The 23720-nt window shown below is 40.2% G+C and overlaps 1 protein-coding gene across 2 annotated transcripts in view; it reads right to left on the bottom strand.

The window, feature by feature from the left end:
- The window catches only part of SPIRE1 (spire type actin nucleation factor 1), a 182625-nt gene extending 161695 nt beyond the window's left edge, over positions 1–20930 (bottom strand). The window contains exons 1-2 of one of the 2 annotated variants that reach the window (XM_012746047.2): positions 20346–20930; positions 2555–2589 (exon numbers count right to left, since the gene is read on the bottom strand). In XM_012746047.2, the coding sequence (XP_012601501.2) occupies positions 2555–2589; positions 20346–20658 (348 nt within the window). In that variant the 5' untranslated portion in view covers positions 20659–20930. The remainder of the gene's footprint in view (positions 1–2554; positions 2590–20345) is intronic. The other variant, XM_012746049.3, reaches the window with a different exon arrangement.
- Between the last annotated feature and the right edge of the window lie 2790 nt (positions 20931–23720).

The raw sequence follows: 23720 nt of genomic DNA, 5'->3' as shown, positions 1-23720 counted from the left end.
TTAGGAGAAGGAAAGCACAAAGCCAGTCGCGTCCTAGTATACTGCGAAATGGTTTTGACCTTGCAGATCCTCTGGAGCCTCAGAGACCTCAGAGCCCTGGCCCGCCCTGGTTCCCAGGAACCCTGCTGGGCAGCCAGCTTCCCAGTGGCCAGTGTCCTCATCAGATATGCATATATCTGGACTTTCTGCCTCGGTCTCCCTGGTCCCCTCACCACTGCTACCTGTACCATCTTCCCTAACCTAAAAAACAAAGCAACAACAAACTCGCTACTTCCTTTCTTTCATGTCACTACACTTCAAGAAAAAAGTAGTTCCCATTGCCTCTGCTGCCTAGCTTACTATTCTAATTACCAGACTAACACAGAGATGTTCTTACTTAAAAAAAAAAATTCAAGCGGTATAGATAAATAACCATCCACAATCCCAACCTCTTCCTTAAAGACCTGGGTAGAGTGCGGTGCCATCATCATAGCTCACTGCAACCCCAAATTCCTGGGCTTAAGCGACCCTTCTGCCTAGGCCCCGAATAGCTGGGACTACAGACCTGCACCACCATGCCCGGCTAATTTTTTCTATTAATATTTTCAGTAGAGATGGGTCTCGCTCTTGCTTAGGCTGGCCTGGAGTTCCTGAGCTCAAGCCAACTCCTGCTGGGCCTCCCAAAGTGCTGAGATTACAGGCGTGAGCCACCACACCCCGCCTAGATTCCAATTCTTTTGGTGACCTAAGTTACGGATCAAAGAATAATGGCTACCAATCAGATAAAATGAATTCATGCTCTTATATAAAGTGAGTAATAAGTTAATATTAAAACCATGTTGATTTTATGACAATGCAACAAGACAGAATAATGAGGCTTATAACTATGCCTTGTATGTAAAATCTTCATATTTCATTACCTATAATACAGATGAATGCTTCTATATTTGCATTGTCTTAATTTACAACAATTGCCTTTAGGGTTTATGAAACATTTTCATATATGGTATCTCTTTAAAACTGCACAAGTCTATGAAGTAAATGTTTTATAGATAAGAAAGATAATATTTTCAGGAAGAAAATTACTTGCTCAAAATTGCATAGCTGGAAAGATGCACACCCAGAAACCCCAAGATAAAACTTGTATCTTCTAATTCAAATCAAATCCTACTCCTTTATATCATTTGAATAGTACATCAAAACTTTAACAATGGCCAGGCCCAGTGGCTCATGCCTGTAATCCTAGCATTTGGGGAGGCCAAGGTAGGAGGATCACTCGAGGTCAGGAGTTGGAGACCAGATCAAACAAGATCGAGACCCCGTCTCTACTGAAAATAGAAAGAAATTAGCTGGACAACTAAAAATATAGGGGAAAAAATTAGTTAGGCATGGTGGTGCATGCCTGTAGTCCCAGCTACTTGGGAGGCTGAGGCAGAAGGATTGCTTGAGCCCAGGAGGTTGAGGTTGCTGTGAGCTAGGCTGACGCCATGGCACTCTAGCCTGGGCAACAGAGCAAGACTCTGCCTCAAAAAACAAAAAAAAAAAAACCCTCTAATTATAAAAATATTAAGTTCTTGCCTATTTTTAGACCAATTTGGAAAAATTATCTCTACTTTCAAAGTTGAATAGAAAATATAAAACTTAATTGAATCAAAAAATAAATTATTTTTTATTATAAAATATAATCCCTTAAGAAGCCTGAATTTTACTTAAAACAATTAAAATTTACTAAATCCTGTATCAATATTTAGATGCAATAAAAAATATATATATAAATTCTTAAATCCTTTATGTAGGCATTGCCATTAACAAAATATTTACCACCCCTAATCTAAGGATGATATAACTGCTACTGAAAACAATACCATACAATATGCTGCCCTAGTACTTCAGTGTCATAGTTCAAATTCCTGCAAGAGACACATAGAATCTCCTTAATATCACAATCAAAATTTGGAATATAATTATTTAAACTATTAAAAAATAATAAACCTACCTATACAAATAATAAGCATTTAACTCATTATTTATCTTACTAAAATACTATTTCCAAGTCTCTTATTTTTCCTACACTACTCCATGGGAGTATAATATATTTAATTGATGTCTTTATAATAAAGACAATAAATAATAAAATATCAATATATTTTATATTATATACATATTTACATATATGTCATATTATATTATTTATACAATATACTATATATTTCATGTCTTTATTATATTATATTTTACATCCTACATTGGATTGTGAAAAAAATAAACTGACCTTAAACTAATTCTTATTAAGGGCTCTGGATCTTACCTAACTCAACTGCACAAATAATAACAGAATAAATTTTTAAACTATGATTGAACTATTCTTTATAACATACCCTGACATTATAAAAATATGGACAAGGTAACTAATTTTTCTTTACATTTTACTCTTCCTAAATACAGAAAATATATACATGCTTTTAACACATCTTATCAGAAGGCCAAGAAACCATAGTGAAATAGTTCAGTATACAAGTTAGTCTAAACAGGACTACAATGGCTTCACTAAGAAATATTTCAGCACTTCACTTACCTCTGTTTCTGTACAATGTGAATACCCCAATTTACCTGTAATAAAAATACAAAAAGTTACTTTCAAAGAATTTCAGCTTTTTTTAATCATTGGTAAAAAAAAAATTTGAGCTACTCTAGGCATGGCTTTATTGTATCTATGAAAATATCAATGCAAATAAAAGATAGAAATAATCAAATATTCTTAAAGGTCCTAAGAGCTTTACGATTAAATAGGCCCATAAGGAAATAATAAAGAAAAAGATGATAAAAATATGCTTAATTATAATAAGATCTAAAACATATATACATATTTAAAATGCATATATACAGGCCGGGCACGGTGGCTCCTGCCTGTAATCCTAGCACTCTGGGAGTCCGAGGCGGGCAGATTGCTCGAGGTCAGGAGTTCGAAACCAGCCTGAGCAAGAGCAAGACCCATCTCTACTATAAATAGAAAGAAATTAATTGGCCAACTAATATATATAGAAAAAATTAGCCAGGCATGGTGGCGCATGCCTGTAGTCCCAGCCACTCTGGAGGCTGAGGCAGTAGGATCCGTTGAGCTCAGGAGTCTGAGGTTGCTGTGAGCTAGGCTGACGCCATGGGACTCACTCTAGCCTGGGCAACAAAGTGAGACTCTGTCTCAAAAAAAAAAAAAAAGAAGAAGAAACCTTTAAAAGACTCTTAGGCTTTTCCCCAAATATATTTCCAGTTTAAAGGTACAGTAATTATTATAAGAAGAAATGTTTCAAATATATCATGGTTGTTTTTCTTTAATATACGATTAGGCAAAACTATGAAATTATGTTAGTAATTCTTCTAATAGAGGATCATCTAAAGAATAACTAGAACTGAACAACATTCAGCTGCACCAACATTAGTATTCTCTCTTCTTCACCAATAAATACATAATACCAAGAAACATGTATAGTTATGTATTTCTGTCAATCTGGCTGACTAAAACACACTTTAAAAATAAAAACGGCTATCTTAAAGAAGAATCACTTATTAAATAGTTTTAACAAAAAGAACAGATAACAACTATATTGGGTACTAGAAAACTTAATTTCCCCACTCTACTCTTTTTAGATTTCACTGTCATAAGTTCAAATACACCTCTACACCTTTCCCTCTACCCAACACCATTCCCCCACTTAATTTCTTCCTCTCCCCGGCCTACTACTCCTATACCTAGCTCATACCAGTTGTTCTATCAGTCTGGTTTTTTTTAAATACTTAACTAGAATTTATATAACTTAGAGTCTATCATGACACCACCAAAGAACAATAATAGCTTTCATATACCTTATACTAATAAGGTATATGATAAGGTATATGATAGTTCTAAATATGATAGAAACCAATAGTTTTCATATACCATATACCAATTCTTAAAATAAAAAATAAAGTTGAAATCCACAATTTCTCATCACCTAATGACCCTAATGTGAAACACTGGCTGAAACTGAGACCAGAAAACAAGAGACCTTGGGTTCTGTGAATTGAAAATTATATGTAAGCAATAAATAATTAAAAACTACATGAATAGATATAAAATGTGGTTAATATCTAAGGGTTTTATTAATAGGGTTTGATAAATACATGATTATTTTATTTATATACTGTTATATAAAATTACATATTATATGGTTACATATATCATACTTTTTATTTATTCATACGTATGATTGTTTATTCAGACCATTAATGCTTCTGAGAGATTAATTATACTTAACTCCTATAGAAGTGGTATCTAACTTAGGAAAATACTTTTGGACAGGATCAGCTCAAAGAAGGGCACAGACTGCCTCTGAGCAAACATTTACTGAGTGCCTACTTGGTACAGGGTAGAAAGAAGGAGGAAGGGAGAAGTACTCAGACTATAACAGAAGGACTTAGGGAGGAGGATTGCTTGTGCCCAGGAGTTTGAGGTTGTAGTGAGCTATGATGATGCCACTGCACTCTAGCCCGGGCAACAGAGTGAGACCCTATCTGAAAAAAAAAAAAAAAAAAGCACACATGGATTTATCTGATGACCTCCAGCTGTTTTAAAAAAAGAAAAAAATACATGGATTTATGGCCAGGCACAACGGCTCATGCTTGTATTCCTACCACTTTGGGAGGCTGAGACTGGAGGATCCCTTGAGGCCAGGAGTGCAAGACCAGCCTGGCCAACATAGTGAGACCCCAAATACATGGGTTTACATCTTTTGTAGGATATATTCTTAATTCTTAAGGCAAAGAGAATTGCAAAGAAATCTAGAATTTTATGTAGTAGGTTTGTTGTAGGTAGTATTGTTGGTGAAAATTCTGAGACTATTTTGTATATATTGTAGCACTGAGCAGAGGAGGAACTATGGCTTACACTGTGGGGGGAGCAATATACAAACCTAAAACCTGAGAAGAGGTACAAGAGCCCTGTGGTGGCAAACTGGAAATAGAGGTATTATACAACTTCAATAAGTTTCCTAGCCCTGAGAACCCTATTTGCAAGGGCACACCTATTCCCCTTCCATGGAAGCAGGACTCCCTGAGAAACTGGCTGGGACAGGGAAATTACAAGATAAGCCTGGAACATCTTTTTGTACCTGAAAACATGAAGTGCTTAAAGAATAACAGAGTGATGTCAAAAGTGCAGAAGAGTTCATGAAATAAAACTTTTTTCAATGACCTTCATTATAAAACTGAAATGCTTTTCTATAAGAATATCCAAAACTTTTTGTGCGAGTGTACAACTGCTTTTGGTTATCCAATTTGAAATGGTGAATAACTCGCAAAAATATTTAAAGGTTGTTAAGTACAAAGTACCTGACCACCTACACAGCTTTGCCAAACAAATCCTTGCCTAGACACTAACCTAGGCATCAGAAAATCCCAATCACATGACATCAGAGCTTAAAGGAACCTTAGAAATAATTGTGCCCAACCCATTCATTTTAAAGATGAGTAATATGAGAGCCTGAGAAGTCAAATGAGTTGATATAATGACACAGAGTTAGTGACAGAGCAAAGAGCACTTTCCAAGGTTCCTGACTTCTAGTCATGCACATTGGTATGGTTTTCTCATTCTACACCTCCATTCCTACTTCCAGGGGCAGGTGGGATAAGGGAGGGAAAGGGGAGGGGACTGTACGGGGTGCTGTCCAGGGTAACTACCATTTATAACGTTTCTGGGGAAATGCATTCGCCGTTTGCGACTTAACAACACCTTCTTAAGTTGGAAACTGCCAGTATAGACCAAGGGATTTATAACTTTTGAGTCTTTCTTCAAGGCTTGGCCACCTCTGTTTCATAGAAAAGACATAAGAAATGAATCCCTCTAAAACCTAGAAATCCTGTGACTTGACCTGTGATTTCAGTAACCTAAAAGGATGCTAGGCCTTACCAAGGCTTCAAATTATTAAATAGTGAATTAGTTCTTTCAATTAAATAATTTTATTAGGATGAGTTTAATTAGAAGGCTAGAGTAACTATATGATGATGTAAAATAAAAGGAAATATCTGAAATGGTATTTAAACATCAAGTTTTCAAAATATTTCAACGTTATCAAAAAAGTACTTATACATTAGGAAGAGGAATGATTTGCACAGGAAACCAAAACATCAGCTCTGTGTTTCTCAAAAGGAATGGGTATTTTAATAATGTCGCAATAATCAAGGCTGTGTTTTAAACCCCTCTTTTTACTCATTCTGAAAGATCTGAACTGCTCTGAAGATTTACTAGATAAGGCCCCTTCATGTCCCAGGATATAGAAAAACCAACATCTTCCTATAAAAACTGATAAAGAACAGCCTTAAGAAACAACCTAGTCCTGGTATAAAATGTCTGTCATAAACAATTCATCAACTAAGACAACACTGTTATCTCCAGCAGACATTTTAAATCTTAAATATTGATAATCAGATCATTCTATCCAGCAGGTCTGCTCAGGAAGAATACTGGTGAGTACGCCCACTCATAGCCGTGGCTGTTCAAGATTAGACACAGCATGCTCTCTGAAATCTCAGACGGACCACACAATTAACAGATGGAAATTAAGGCACAGTTTCAGAAAAAATTTACAGATTTTGGCTGGGCGAGGTGGTAGCATTCTAGAAGGCTTCAAGCAGGCAGATTGCTTGAGGTCAGTAGTTTGAAACAAGTCTGAGCAAGAGGGAAATCCCATTTCTACTAACAGTAGAAAAATTACCTAGGTGGTAAAGTGCACACCTGGAGTCCCAGCTACTTAGGAGGCTGGGCAGGAGGATTGCTTGAGTCTAGGAGTGTGAGGTTGTGGTGAGCTATGATGATGCCACTGTACTGTACCCAGGGCGACAGAGCAAGACTCTGTCTCAAAAAAAAAAATTTACAGACTTTCATGTGGATGAATAATATTTTTAAATTAAGGTAGCTAGCTATCTTTGAAGTATAAACCTCAACATAAGGCTGAATTATCAGGCAATCACATTATCAATACAATTCAAATTAGCTAAATAAGCAAAAGGCAACCTATGCTCACCAAAAAGACACAGAATACCTGGAATTTTTAGGATAAATAAATGGCTCTCAGAATAATTCTCCAATTTTTCCCCATCTGAGCAAAATTTGACAATGTTTAGGTCCATCTGACCAAGTGACAGTATATTATTATTCATGCTAAAACTGAAATACCAACAGATATACCCTGCCCTCCTGACAGCTTGCCTCCCCTATTCTCATTTGTTCAGTAAGTATTTATTGAATACCTAAATACTATTGATAAACACTGATGACATATTGGAGTAGTGAACAAACCAGACACGGTCCTTGTCCACATAAGGCTTACATTTCAGTGAATGCAGACCAGAAAAAAAAGCAATCAAACAAAATAATTACAACTGGTGATAAATGCTATTAAGGACACAAAAGGGAGAGGAGAAAGGAAAAATCAAATGACTGAATTTAGGGTGGTCAGGTAAGACTCCCTGAGATTACATTTAAATAGACAACTTGAAGTTGAGTAGAGCTAACCACAAGGCTGGAGGAAGAACCTGTTCCTGAACCAAGCAATGTGTGATAGGCCCTGAAGTGTTTGGTGGATGAGTAGCATAAACTGTGTGTGGAAAGACAGGGAGGGGTGGATCACACAGGCCTGTAAAGATAGCATAAGAAGGTTAGATTAGATTTTAAGTATGATGGGAAGCTACTGAAGGATACTAAGCAACAATCTCCAGTTGACTCCAGGTGTATTTCCAGGTCAGTCTCAACTACTATCTGGAGAATGCAGTGGAGAGGGCCAGGATGAAAGCCCAAGGCCAGAGAGGAGGCTACTGTCATTGTCCTGGAGAGCAGTGAGGTGTAGGGGTGCAGCCAGCTCAGCATGGTGGCAGTGATGAGGAAGGAGAGGATTCAGTAGATAATCTGGAAGTAGTATTAATAGGACTTGCTAATGGATTGAAGTGGGAGTGAAGTAGGGTAAGAAGAATAAAGAATGACATCCTGAACATACTCCATGTTTTCAAGAATAATATTCTCAAACACTTCATCATCACAACTGATCAACAATAAGCATTGGTTTAAAAACTGTAATAATTTTATAAGAAAGTAGTATATTAAGTAGGCTTTTAGACAGTTTTTGTATTAATACCAGAAAAAAAAAAACACCCATAGTTTTGAATAGTTAACAGACTAAAATTTAGCAATAAAAAAATTTCCATAGCTTAATCATATCTGAATTTATAAAACACAGTGCCCACTGAGGACTTGGAATCCATGAATGGATCAAAAGTTAGGACAGTGAAACTATGCATTTATTAGCTTAAACCCATTTTTCCCAATAAAATCACCTTTGCCAACTTATACTTTAATAGAAAAAGGAATGTTATACATTTGACACAAAAACAGCTATATTAAGGATACTTTTATTTTGATTGTCAAATTATTAAATCATTATCCTCTATGTCACACAATGTCACTTGTATAGATGCTCAAAGATCAACAGGAATTTAGTATTTAGAGATGAGGAAAAATTGGCATACTTGCTAACTAAAAATTATATATTTCAAGTCTCTCAACTTGTCCTGGCTATCAGGAAGAATAAAATAAAATGTAATGTTCCATTGCACTAATAGCCCTTTGTGCCAATATATTTTCTTCTTCACAGCTTTTAATGTTTAATAGTTTAAGTAAGCCTTTATCTTACCTGCCTTGGTAAGGCAGTGTGGAAGACTATCAAGAACAAGCCTTTAGAGGGGGATAATCCTGTCTTTAAACCTCAGTTCCATCACTTACTAATTATGTGATGTGTCTTCAAATAAGATACTTCTCTAGTTTTCAGCTTTCTCATCTACAAAAAAGGGAATAATCAGAAGGAATAGGCCAGGGGGAAAATGGGAAAAATATCTACATCTCATGAGACTGCTGTGGTATCAAATGAAAAAAACAAAACAAAATATGTTTTGAAGGGCCCTGCAGATGCCTACTGTAGGGGCTCAGTAACTGTTAGCTATTTTTCTTATTATAACCTGTAGGAAGATTCAGGATAAAGAGACATGCAAATGAAGTCCTATGTCAAACTGGCACAGTGAAATCAAAAAAAGATGTCAGCTATTCTTCAAAAATGCTTGTGGTAAAATGTCCTACAGAGAAAAAATATACTTTTCTTTTCTTTTTTTTTTTTGAAAAACAGTCTCACTCTGTCGCCCTGGGTAGAGTGCAGTAGCATCATCATAGCTCACTGCAATCACAACACCTGGGCTCAAGTGATCCTCTTGCCTCAGTGTCCCAAGTAGCTGCAACTACAGGCATGCACCATGAGGCCTGGGCTCATTTTTCTATTTTTAGTAAAAATGGAGTCTTGCTCTTGTGCTCAGGCTAGTCTTGAACTCCTGAGCTCAAGTGATCCTCCTGCCTCAGCTTCCCAGAGTACTAGGATTACAGACGTAAGCCACTGCACCTGGCCTAAATTTTTATATTTGCTATGGTTATAACATTAAAGAGTATGGTAAGATTTTGAAACAAAAAATAGCTAAATCATATTAAGATTTTAAAATTCAACTCATTTTTATACTTGTTCGTTAAGATCTTTAAAAGCCACTGCCTTTTATTTTACACCTCTCTCAAAAGCCTCCACTCCTCTCCTGATGCATGAGTGTTCAGGATGATGACATTAAATGGTCAAACAACTGTAATGAGCAATGGCTCAAAATCAGAGTGGTGGAAAAGGGGGTTTCATCTGTTATTACTCAAAATTTAAAATAACAAAAGCTTGCAGTTACAGATTCCTTCTCCACTCCTGCTGCTTCACTTGACAAATAAATAAATAAGAAAGCCTGAAAGTCAATCTATACAATCAACCAACCCATTAATAAAAAGACTGTAGTAGGCCAAATAATGGCCTCCCTATAGATATCCACATCCTCATCCCCAAATCCTGTGAATGTTACTTCACACAGCAAAAGAAACTCTGCAGAGTGAAGGATCTTGAGATGGGGAGATGATACTGAATTATCCAGGTGGGCTCATGTCATCATATTATAAGAGGACAGTAGGAGAGTCAGAGAAGGTGATAAGATGTCAGAGGCAGAGACTGGAGTTATATGATTGGAGGAAGGAGGGCAGGAGCCAAGGAATGCTGCAGCCTCTAGGAGCTGGAAAAGGCAAGGACTGGATTCTCAAGGGGGCTCCAGAAAGAACACAGCCCTACCAACACCTTAATTTTCATCCATAAGACCTATCTTCAAACTACTGGTCACCAGAATTGTAAGGTAATAATTTGGTACTGTTTTAACCTACTAAGTTTGTGGTAATTTGTTACAGAAAACTAATACACAGATAATCCAAATGCCAAAGCAATAGGGTGTCCTCTCATCATCCCAAATAGGACCCTCAGGCTCCCCGCTGTGCAGTCCACTAATCCAGTCCAGAATGGCCCATGGTGAGACTCATCCACAGGCCACCTACCAGGCAGGCAATAGAGCAGAGTGGTTAAGAGGAAGACCTCTGAGGTCAGACTTTTTTTGGGGGGGGGGTTGGATCCCAGGTGGGCTATTGCCTAAATTTAAGGCCTCTATGCTTCAGTTTCCCCATTTGTAAGGTGAAGGTTATTAACAGCACCTACCTCATAGGAGTGTTGTGAGGATCAAACCTCCACCACACACCACAAATATATAGTATTTGTACAGTGTGTATGAGCTGACAAAGTGCCCCCACATATATTTATTTCCTCATTTGATTCTTACAACAGTTTTATAAGAAGTGCTGGACAAATGTTACTTCTATTTTACAGTTAAAGAAATAGAAAGTCAGAGTTAGAGACAGACAGTTAAATGGCCTGCCTGAGGTTATCACTAAGCAGTGAATGTTAGAACTAAGAATCAAAACCACATCTTCTACAGCCAATTCTTATGTTCTTTTCATGTTCCTATGTGACATTAACAGTTGACTTGCTACAATCTGGAAGAGTAAAGGAACTTGGTAGGAATCATGACGACTCCATAAGAAAAATATTTTCCAGGCCAATTTAATTTCCAACAAGTATAAGTCATCATCTTCTCACCCTAACCTGCCCCTCCTGCCTTTCCTACCACCCAGACAGGAAGTCTGAGAGCCTTTGAAGACTCGTTCCTCCTTCTCACCCACATATCAAATATTAAAGAGCCAAGCCTATTCTCTCATCCAAGTACTAACCAGACTTAACCCTGCTCAGCTTCCGAGATCAGACAAGATTGGGCGGCTCAGGGCGGTATGGCTGTGGACTCAAGCCCTATTCTATTTCCTAAATCACTCCCAAGCTGACTCTTTCTCTCTCCATCCCTATTGTCCTAGTTCCAGACCTACATCACCTTCTGTTTGAATAGCTGTAATATTCCTAACTGGTTTAGCAACTTAAAGGCTACTAAGAACTCATATATGAAATGCCTCAGTTTTACCCAATTCAATATATCTTCTACAAAGTCCCCACATTTATCTTTCTAAAAAGAGTAATTTGCTTACATCATTTTCCTGCTTAAAATCTTTTCATGGCTCTCCACTGCCTATACAGACAACAGTGTGGCTAGCACAGAGTCCTTCATCTCCTGATCCCAGCCAACATTCCTTTCCAGCCTGTCTCACCCCCACCCCCACTCCCACACACATCCTCTGCTGTGGGCACAGTGAACGCCCACTGCAGAGAAGACAAACAGGTTTAACCCTCACGTGCCAACTCTAAATAACTAGTAGTGGCTGCCTAAAGCATCCTGTTGAGAACTCTGAGGCTGCTTATAAATTTAGCAGAAAACATGTGATGACTGATTAGCAGTTTCTGCTTTTGGCATGGGGAAGTGGATGGTAGCACAAATGCCATGCCTGCCATCCATGTACTGCTGCTCTTTGAGTAGTTGGCATATGGCATCCTCCACATCTCCAAGCCTTTCTACTTAGTGCTGCTTCTGCCTCGTGTGCCCTTCATATCATCCCACAGCTTATCCGTGAGACTTCCAAAAGTAGATCTCCTCTGTGAAACTTGCCTATTGTCATCAGGCAGAGTCACCCACTCTCTTCTCTGAGCTCACACAGTTATCTATACATGTCTCTATTATTTTGACATTATTGCACTGTACTGTGAGTTTTTTGAAAATATGGGTGCACTTTATCCCTTTGTATCTTTGATATCTAGCACAGTGCACCTAGAAAGCACTCAAATGGTGGTGAAATGAATAAAAGAAATCATGTAACAGAGATTCCTCTAACATGATATTTTCACTAAAAATCCAGGAAGATATGACCAAGCAACCTATGGAGACTGTTAGTGGCATTCCACCACTACCCATCAACTATGCCTATATGTACATCCTTATCTCTCAGCAATATAAGATATTTAATATTTAATAAGAAGCATATTAAATAAGAATTTGGCTTCTAATTAAATTGGAGGTGGGACAGAAAATAGGAACTATAAGAGAAAAATACAACAGGCCCAATATTTTAAAAATGTATTCGCACAAGTAATTTAAAAAGACCTCAGAGTCACAGTTTTCAGGAGCTAAATATAGGCCAGCAGGTCCTGTTATTATTAGGAATATAACCCGTCCATATACTCGATACTAATCAAATTCTTATTAAATTTATACTAATGTCACAGATTCGTTTTAATTTTAGAAGTTTGTGAAGTATAATCAGTTTGAAAAATTTTTGGCAATATCTAGAAATGCTGAACATACACCATGAGTTAGTGATTGCACTTTTAGATATATATTCAACACAAATGGTACATTTGTTCACTAGAAGACATGTTCAATAATGTTAACAGCAGCATTATTCATAATACTCAGTAACTGGATATCCAAAACCCAAGTGTGTAGGAGGTAGTTTAATTACCTGCCCCCCTCCTTGAAGGTGGGCTGGAATTACTGACTCCTTTCTAAAGAAAAAAAGTATAGAAAAGGTAAAAATAGTAACTTTTTATTGGAGAAATCTGGCAAACACTATCTTAACCAAGTATCAAGGTTAACATAATCACTGATGTCACATGGAGATCATGTGCCCCAAAATAGCGTAATGAGAGGAGCCCTGCTCCTCTCTAGTATTCTTCCCCCAAACCCATAAGCCTAGTCCAGTCATAAAAACATCAAGCAAACCCAAATGGAGGGACATTTTACAAAACACCTAAACAGTACTCACGACTGTCAAGGTCATAAGAAACTGTCAGAGAACAGAAGAGACTAAGAAGACAACATGACTAAATGCAATATGGTATCCTGGATGGGATTTCTGCACTAGGAAGAGGACATTAATAGAAAAACTGGGGAAATCCACATGAAGTCTGGAGTTTAGTTAACAGTAATATATAAATCTTGGCTTTTTAGTTTTGACAAATATACAATAATATTTACAATATTTATTTACAAATATACAATACAATAATGTAAGACATTAACACTAGTGGAAGTGGGGTGATGAATACAAAGGAATTCTCTGCATTATCTTTGCAACTTTTCTCTAAATCTAAAAGTATTCCAAAATAAAAAGTTAATTTTTCCCCTCATAGTTTTAAACAAATATCTGGGCCGGGCTCGGTGGCTCATGCCTATAATTCTAGCACTCTGGGAGGCCGAGGCAGGAGGATCACGTGAGCTCAGGAGTTTGAGAGCAGCCTGAGCAAGAGCAAGACCCCGTCTCTACTGAGAATAGAAAGAAATTAGCCAGACAACTAAAAATATATAGTAGAAAAAAATCACCCAGGCATGGTGGCGCAAGCCTGTAGTCCTAGCTACTCAGGAGGCTGAGGCAGAAGGATTGCTTGAGCCCAGGAGTTTGAGGTTGCTTGTGAACTAGGCTGACACCACACACTCTAGCCTGAGTGACAGAGCAAGACTCTGTCTCAAAAAAAAAATTTTTTTTTAGTTAAAAATAAATAAACAAATATCTAGAGGATATTTTCTTTATTTCTACTTAGCCAACAAGAAACAAAAGGGAAATATACTATACATAGTTTTCATGACACTATTATGAAACAAGGCTGGGAACTGTTACCATTTCACAGAACCTATGGTGCAGGGAGTGATTCTGACCTTACACATAAACAAGCAGAGTGTGACTCACCATCTCCCATCAACATACGGTCCTAGGTAGATCAATGATTTTTTTCTTCTGAAGTTTAGTCAAAACTCTTAGTGAGGCTAATGGTTTCCCAACAGAGTCCTAACTTACTTAAGTATCAATATCTGTATGTGACTAAATTCTTTCTACTATTTCTCTTTGCATATGTTAGACACAAAACCACAAACACATTATTCCAAAATTTCTCCCCAAAATGCCTGTGGCCACACTCATACAACCCAACACAAGTAGAAATATGTTGGGGGGTAAATTGGAGTCAAAAATGATAGCATTATTATCTGAGTATGGCTAATATATTTTGCAAATGAAACAAAAGAATATCTGAACATACTGTTAAAACTCCCCCTCAGGGACTTAGAAGTGGCCTGGGTAATGAAAGGGCTTGAAGTTCAAGCTGCATTAGCTTCAGGGTAAATACTGTGTTTATGTTTGATTTTCTCTTCTTTAATGACTAAAACTATTTATCTTTATATCACTCATGGAAACTAGGATGTGTATGCAGATAGTAGGAACTCAATGCATGTCTGTTAGATTGAATTAACCTGACATATTTGAATATGTTGTTCAAGGAGGATAATTCTTACCTATTACTCTAACTATATAAGGCCTAATCAATTCCTAATTCCATCACCCCCAATATGTACTCTGGACACATACACATATACTTTATATATTCCTTTCATTTAAGGATCAGAATGTGAATACTCAAGAAATACATAAAAAGTAGACAAAAAATGTTTTAAAACATGTTTTCACTATTTCAAACTTCTCCATAAATGTTTCTTTCTAAAATCAAATAGGATATTATTCCAAGACCATCTTCCCAAATTAGCATGAACCTTACTGAGAAGCTTGACTGATCACACCCTCTTTTCAAATCCCAAACAAACCCTAAATGTTCCGTACACCAAGAAACCATTCTCAAGGGATCCTTTTATTAGTATGCACACAGGCATTCATTGTTCCTCCCAGGAAAACCTACAACCAATCTTACAATTAATAAATCAAGATGTGGCCTAATTCTTTAAATGTTTTTTATACATCTAAAACTGAAGGTACATCAAAAATTTTGAAACCAAAATTTGAAATAAATGATTGTTGTCAGGTGGGTATTTAAGTCCTAGAAGGCTGATGAGACCATGCATGATTCTAATCTTTAATACTCCTGCTATAATAATTATTTGTGGCATCCCAGAAAAATAAATGTTTTAATCTTGTGAGGATCTAGAAATATTACCTAATATTAATTGCATCAATTACTACTTTCTAAAGACCCTGTATACCAAAATATGTTCTAACTGCCAGTTAGGTATACTTGTGAGTACATGCAGAGCCTGAGAGTATCTTTAACTTCTTAATTAAGGGTGTGAAAGTGAAAACTTCTTCAGCCTGTATCTAATAAACTCTCCTTAGACATTAAGGTCTTATTATGACTACAACTACATAAACATTGGGGAAAATAAAAATGTTAAATAAGCCACCTAAGAAGAATCATAAACCTCTTGATTCTAAGCAATCATCCTCTTGCCATCACAAAACTACTTCATAAAATATATGGCTTAGTTGGGTGCAGTGGTTCATACCTTAATCCTAGCACTTTGGGAGGCTGAGACTGGAGAATCGCTTAAACCCAGGAATTCAAGACCAGCCTGGACAACATAGTGAGACCCTGTCTCTACAAAAAGCAGAAAAATTAGCCAGGCATGCTGGTGTGTGCCTGCAGCCCCAGCTGCTCAGAGTTTGAAGGAGGATGTCTTTAGTCTAGGAGTCTGAGGTTGCAGTGAGCTATGATGCTGCCACTATACTCTAGCCCAGGCAACTGACCCTGCCTCAAAAAAAAAAAAAAAAAAAAGAGGTCAGTTACAGTGGTTCACACCTGTAATCTTAGCACCCTGGGCACTCTGGGAGGCCAAGAGAGGAGGATCAGTTGAGGTCAGGAGTTCGAGATCAGCATGAGCAAAAGCAAGACCCCATATCTCCACTAAAAATAGAAAAAATTAGCCAGGTGTGGTGGTGCGAGCCTGTAGTCCCAGCTACTCAGGAGGCTGAGGCAGGAGGGTCAATTAAGCCCAGGAGTTTGAGGCTGCTGTGAACTAGGCTGATGCCACAGTACTCTAGCTCGGGCGATAGAGCAAGACTGTCTCAAAAACAAACAAACAAAAAAACCATATATATATATATATGCGCACACACACACACGGCTCATTTTAAGATCCTAACTCATAACTTAATCACTTTTATTTTCACAATATCCTCTAAAGAACAAATCCTTTTTCTTGAATTTATCTCCTTCAGTCCTACATCATACTGCTTTCATGGCCATGCTAGTATAAGGCTCTCAGTTTTACTTGAATGCTAAATAAACTTACTCACTCTTCATTGTTTTCTTCCAATATTGATCTCATTTCCATGCCTCTGACACCTTTCATCATTTTTCTATTTCTCTTATAGGTATTTCTATTTATTTTATTCAAACTGAATGTAACTATTCTAGAATGTATCAACACTGTTAAAAATAAACAAGAAATAAAATTAAGTACTAGTACATTCAGCCCCCAAACAAGTCAGTAAAGCACCTGAGGTGTTATTTCTTCTAAAGGGACTAAATGGAGTGATACTGCTGGACTGGCAAGAAGCAACACCGCTCACTCATTCAACTCAGCAGAGTGACGGTGGCCTGTTGAAGGATGCGCTCACTTGAGGATTACTGCCAGGATCAACTTCTCCACACTGAGCACAATCCTGAGCACCACCACCCATCATCTGCTAGACCCTAAAGGACATCTGGCAACATCTGGAGACTTTTTTATTGTCACAATTTGGGGTGGGGTGGGGTTTACTGGCATCCAGTTTACTGACATACCAGGGATACTGCACAGCACAGTCACTGGAACAAAGAATTACTCAGCCAGAAATGTCAATAGTGTTGAAGTTGAGAAACCCTCACCTAGACATCTGTCCCAATTCTGAGTAAAAACATAGAACAGCTGGACTAGAGGCACCATACTGGTAAGAAAGAACCACCGGGTTGCGGGAGGAAGGGAACTAAAACTTACTGAGTACCTGCTATGTACCAACTCTTTTTTTTTTTTTTTTTTTTTTTTATTTTTATTGCTACTGCCTCACAGGCCGCGGCGGCCACAGCGCCACCGCCCCGCCGGCGAGGCTGTACCAACTCTTTTTTTTTTTTGAAACAGAATCTCACACTCTTGCCTGAGCTAGAGTGTCGGGGGTATCAGCCTAGCTCACAGCAACCTCAAACTCCGGGGCTCAAGCAATCCTTCTGCCTCAGCCTCCAAAGTAGCTGGGATTACAGGCATGTGCCACCATGGCCGGCTGATTTTTTCTATATATTTTTTTAGTTGCCCAATTAATTTCTTTCTATTTTTAGTAGAGACAGGGTCTCACTCTTGCTCAAGCTGGTTTAGAACTCCTGACCTTGAGTGATCTGCCTACCTCGGCCTCCCAGAGTGCTAGGATTACAGGCGTGAGCCACTGCGCCGGGGCCCTAAGTCTTGTATTAGTCACTTTACATATATTACCCTCACTTAAACCTCTGCCCTGTAAAAACAAAGATACATCCTGATTTTACACAGGAGAAAGCTAGACTCAAGGAGGTTAAGGCACTTACTCAAGGTCATTCACTAGGAAGGAGAGGGATCATGATACAAATTCAAACCAAGGCAGGGCGTGGAGGCTCACGCCTGTAATCCTAGCACTCTGGGAGGCCAAGGCGGGAGGATCACCCAATGTCAGGAGTTTAAAACCAGCCTGAGCAAGAGCGAGACCCGTCTCTACTATAAATAGAAAGAAATTAATTGGCCAACTAAAAATATATAGAAAAAATTAGCCAGGCATGGTGGCACATGCCTGTAGTCCCAGGTACTCAGGAGGCTGAGGCAAGAGGATCGCTTGAGCCCAGGAGTTTGAGGTTTCAGTAAGCTAGGCTGATGCCAAGGCACTCTACCTGGGGAGCAAAGAGTGAGATTCTATCTAAAAAGAAAAACAAAAAACAAATTCAAAACAAATCTGTTTAATTCTACAAGACTACAAAGCCTAGAGGTTAAAAGACCTGGATTTGATTCAAAGAGTTACCAATATACTTTGAACAAGTCATTTAATTTCCCTAAATCTCCATTTAAAAAATAAAGCATTGGATAACACGAGAAAATATAAATGTTGCTAACTGCTAACCATATATAATCATATTAAATACTTTACAACGAAAAAGACATGCTTCTTACAATGGAAATATAAATACAATCCTTAAAAATAGAATTTATACAAGTGTGCACAATAATACCAAATTATTCATCATTTTTAAGAATCAAGATTAAATGTTCAGAAGACATTGTATCTTCCTTAGCTGTGCAACTACTCTTATATCCCAAGAGGGAATACACTAATATAAATAATTATTTAATATAAATAATTTTAATCAATAAAAAATGCTCAAGACTAAATGAACAACTTTGATCAGGCTCTCTTCATGACTGGTAGGAGAGGTCATGAGCAAAACTAAGGAGGAAGGGGATGGATTACAAATCTATTACCAATTTACTCACTATTCTCTCCATATAGCTTGTGTAGTGCATTGAGGTCAACATGTTACCACTCATATTAATGATGCAAAAAATAATTCATTTCAATATAAGGTTTTGATTAAAAACAAAACAGCAACACTCAGCAGAATCTACCAGACTTTTACAACTAAACTACACTCTTCTGGGATTAAGTTCAAGAGACAATGTAACCTGGGGTTTGCTCTTTCCAGAAATCACCACTATCAATGCCGCTTCTAAGAGCAGGATGTACACAACCATTTTTCCTCTGGAAAAAGCTACCTCCCAAAGAATGGCATTGTTGTGTTTTATAAATGCATTTTTTGTACCATATTAATACACTGTAAATAAATTATAATTGCAAGTACTTCCCACAGATACTTAAATCCAAGTTTAAAAGCAATAAGCCAAAAAAACTATTTGAAATAAAATTTCTAAAGAATCATACAAAGAATGACTTTAAATAAATAAAAATTCAGTGTTTACCTGACACTCAGAAAAAAAAAGAAAAGAAAAACATATAAATGTTCTAGTGGAACTGAAAGAATTAACTATAATCTTGAATGATGTTTTATTTTAGTCAACTCAGATAAAGATTTTCATTAAATGTCATTTTACTGACTAGTTCTGAATTACATCTTTCACCTTAAGCGTTTTGACACTTCCATCAACTTTCTAAAAGTGAGGGTGGATTGTTTTTCTATGTTTTTAACAGACTTGCCTCTTAAAAGACTCAATTAGATAAAACCTGATAGGAGAAACCTATTATCAACCTCCCCTGTTCATCAGCAACAACCCTTTGGGTAAGCCTTGGCTCTGTGTACTGTTTAGGTGATAATCCGAAGAATTCACATCAGACAATGATGTAACTAAAACCGTTTCCTCAATTAATCTGGACAACCTGTCAACGTTTTACTTTACAAGCCTGTTTTTCATCACAACAAATGTTAACGTACAAGGTAATAGTTATTGTTATTTTCTAACTTCCAGGAGCCAAAAATCATTATTTTGTCTGTTTTTCCATTTCTCCCAAAGTAGCAGAATTCTCCTCAGGGCTCAGAATCATCTTTATATTTCCAAACCGAAGGAATACTGTCAAATTTAAAATACTATAGCAGTTGGCTACTCTGAACGGTGTAATTTTCCTGACACCAGAACTAACGATCACAGGACCTTACCGCATCACGAACACAACCACAATGGCCATGGCACGTAAATAAGCACACACAGCTTATCATGAAAGGACCCAACCCACACAATCTCCCAAACAAGCCGCGAGCAGCTGTTGAGCGACAGTGTGGACAATTTCGAGCGCCCCTCGGCGGGGTCCGCGGCCAGGCCGACCCCAGCCCCACGCCCTCCTCACGGCCCCTCTTTGTGCAGCTGCCCGCGCCTCCGCCGGCGGCTCCGACCCACGCGGGGCCTCGGTCGGCCACAGCGCCGACACGGCCCTCGCCGCGGCCCGGGGCCGGGTCCTCCCGGGGGTCTCCCGCAGCAGATGGGGGCGGGCGAGAAGGCCGGGCCCAGGGACCCAGAGGGAACGGGCCCGGACGGGCGTCCGCCTGGACATCGGGACTGCGAGGACACAGGCGCCCGGCCGGCGATCCTCTCGGGGACCCAGGGTGGCGGGACCCGGGGCTGCGAGGGAAGGGGGCCCGCCAGGGGGCTTCCGGGGGCCAGGGCCTCACCCGCGGCCGGGGGCGGCTCTCCCGCGTCGGCGGCGGCGGGCGCCAGGGTGACGGCGCCGTCCCTCCAGACGCGGACCTGCGCGGCCGACCGCGCGCGGCGGCGGGGCTGGCGGCGGGCGGCGGCGGCGCGCAGGGAGCCGCAGCACTGGTAGCACACGGCCCACGCCTGCTCCTCGTTGATGGGCTGGTTGTAGAGACGCAGGATCTCCTCCAGGCTCAGCGAGTCCTGCGGGCCGCCGGCCGCCCCGGGCTCCGGCGTCTCCTCGCCTTCCGCCGGCTCCCCGCCGCCCGCCCGGCCGGCCGGCTGAGCCATCCCGCGAGTCGGCGCCGCGCTCGGCCGCCGCGCCGTGTGCCGGCGTCTGCTCAGCTCCGGAGCATCGTCTCCGCGCGCCGCCGCCTCCTCATCGCCGGAACCGCCGCCGCCCTGCCCGGCCGCGCGCGCCGCCGCGGGAACCAGGCGGGGTATGAGGCCAGGGCCCGGGCGGCGTGGGCGAGGGAGGGCGGCGAGGGCGCAGTGGCAGTCCCGAGCAGGCCGCCGCCGGCCGGTAGCCACGCGATGGCTTCCGTCCGCCCGCCCCGCCCAGCGCCGCGCCGCCCCGCGCCGCCCCTCAGGGCCGCAGGCTGCAGGGGGTGCACCGGCCGGGAGGGGCCGCGCGACCGGGAGGGCTCGCGAAGTCCAGAGCTGTGACGCGCTGGTGGGACGCACGGTCGCGGGGGAGGGGCGCACGGTTGCGGGCGGTGACGCACGGTCAGGAGGGGACGCACGAGCCGCTCGGCGGGGGACGTGCAGGGCTGGGGGACTCGGAGCGCTTTCAGTGGGGGACGCCGGGCCGGGAGGGTCCGAGTGCGGCGCGGATCTGGGGCCGTGGCGCGCAGTCGGGCCGCGAGGTCCAGCAGGCACACGGCGGCTCCCCGGGCCGACTCTGGCGGCGCCCTGAGCGCGCCAGCCGGGGTCCTCCCTGAAAATCGGGGAAGTCACTGGTATTGATTCCCCGGGAACTGCTTGCTGAAGGCCCAGTTAGGAACCTGAACCCAGCCTGGAGTGAATCCCTAAGAAAAAGGGCTGTTGAACCGCTCCGGCCTCGACTGCCCAGGCCTCCCTGCTAGGCCCCTGTGCCTGAGCGCGTTGGGTGCCCTCGGCGGGTGACTCCCGAAATTCTCCATGCAGTTTCTCCTGGCAACCTGCCGCCATACAGCCCTGGTACCTGTTCTACTCTTTTTTCGATTTTTTTATTGAATACCTCCTTCAATACCTGCCAACTTCAACGTAAGCCCCAGGAGGACAGGGTTCTTTATGGATTTTGCTCACTGACTTCCGAAAGCTAAGATCATAGTCTGGACCTTAACTACAGGTACGTGATTTGCAGGTGTTAGTCTCAGCGTCTTTCCGGATTTATTTGTAACATTTGTACTATCCCTCACTAAGGTAATGTCTCCAATAACCACACTCAGCCCAGTTAATCCGGTTTGCTCATATGATGTGGAATTGATATCACACTGGCAAAAATGAACTGAGGGTAATTAGCCATAGAATAAAGGAAAGAAATACTCCCAGGGTCCCACTGAACCCATTAAGTGTGCAGTAAAACAAGTAGGTAATTCTTAATCAAACGATCACCCATTGGTAAATGAGTTTCCTTGGTAACATTCCACTCTGAAGCTAGCTCTGTGTGAAAGTTCCACAGAGTGTTGAAAGCATCAACCAAGTAAGAAATGTATATTAAGTACCAATAAACGTGTTAGGGCATAGTTTTGTGTGCAATATTAGAAATCGCACTCAATTGCGTCTTGCGATAGAAATTACAACAGGCTGGCCGGCTGCCGTGGCTCACACCTGTCACCCTAGCACTCTGGGAGGCTGAGGGGAAAGGATCCCTTGAGCTCAGGAGTTCCAGACCAGCCTGAGCAAGAGTGAGACCCTGTCTCTACTAAAAATAGAAAGAAATTAGCTGGACAACTAAAAATAGAAAAAATTAGCCGAGCATGGTGGTAAGGCATGTAGTCCCAGCTACTCAGGAGGCTGAAGCAGGAGGATCACTTGAGCCCAGGAGTTTGGAGGTTGCTGTGAGCTAGGCTGATGTCACAGCACTCTAGCTCCCTGGACAGAATGAGACTCTGTCCCCCCCAAAAAAGAAAATTACAACAGTCTGTTGTTAATACTTAAGCTCACAAAGCCAAAGATTTACTTTACTATAGGCAGAAGAAATAAGGAGTAAAGAAAACAGCAAAAGGGCATAAAGAAGAGTAGAAATTGAAAGGGGAAGAAAAAATCTTCCTAGGCACCTTATTATAATTTCACTGCAAGAGATACAAAACAACCTTAAAGTAGCATCACTTAATTATGGGTTCATAATTCCATTTGTAAAAAATGCAGTAACCTTAATGCCAAAGCCTTTAGAGGCAAAGATCTTTCTAATTCCTTAGTGTGAGACTATATACATATATACACAAATATATTCATACTTTTGATTAAAAACAGACAAACATTCCCAAATTTTGCTATTTTAAAAGTTTAGATCCTGTGTGGATTTTGAAAATACAGAAGGGCTTAAAATAGTCTGAACAATCCAGAAAAACAGCAAAATGACCTGCTTTTATGAGCCATACCACCATCTTCTGGCTCTATAGGATATTGCTGTCCCATTGCACTTAGACAAACTACAGGCAAAAACATTTTTGTGGTTGCGTTAACCCTGAAGGACAAGCTAAATGAATTAATAAACTGAGCAATCCATGAGCCATTCATTTGCCAGCATAGGGAAGTAAGTAAATCTCAAAGTAAAGATAGCAATGGAAAGAGAAGGGAGTTGAAGTGAGGAAAAGGAAATGAATCCAAACTTCATCTAAAATGTTTTCTTTAAAAAATAAATAAATAAATAAATAAAATAAAATGTTTTCTTTAAAAGATTCATTCTTTTTTATTTTTCTTTCTTCTATTTTTTTTTCTCTCTCTCTTTCTTGTTTTACCATATATGACCTGAAGAAAGATTCATTCTTAAAAAGAAATTTACACCACTAGGATTTCTTTTCTCTCTTAAGTGATAAACACATTTTGAGAGGGAAAACATTACTGCATTGAATCACCGAAAGGTTATTTAAGAAGGGCTTTTTTTTTCTTTTTTGTCAAGTACAAATTCATGGCTATGGTCTACTATATTTATTAATAAAGTAAATCTTTGGCTTTCTGAACTTATATGTAATTAATTTGTGTGTGTGTGTGTGTGTGTGAGAGAGAGACAGAGCCTCTCTCTGTTGCCTGGGCTAGAGTGCCGAAGCGTCAGCCTAGCTCACAGCAACCTCAAAAACTCCTGGGGTTCAAGCGATCCTCCTGCCTCAGCCTTCAGAGTAGCTGAGAATACAGGCATGCACCACCAT

The sequence above is a fragment of the Microcebus murinus genome, chromosome 17 (genome assembly GCF_040939455.1).
Source record: "Microcebus murinus isolate Inina chromosome 17, M.murinus_Inina_mat1.0, whole genome shotgun sequence".
Lineage (NCBI taxonomy): Eukaryota > Metazoa > Chordata > Mammalia > Primates > Cheirogaleidae > Microcebus > Microcebus murinus.
The sequence above is the reverse complement of the archived record's forward strand: the minus strand, read 5'-3'. Positions and strand labels throughout refer to the sequence as shown.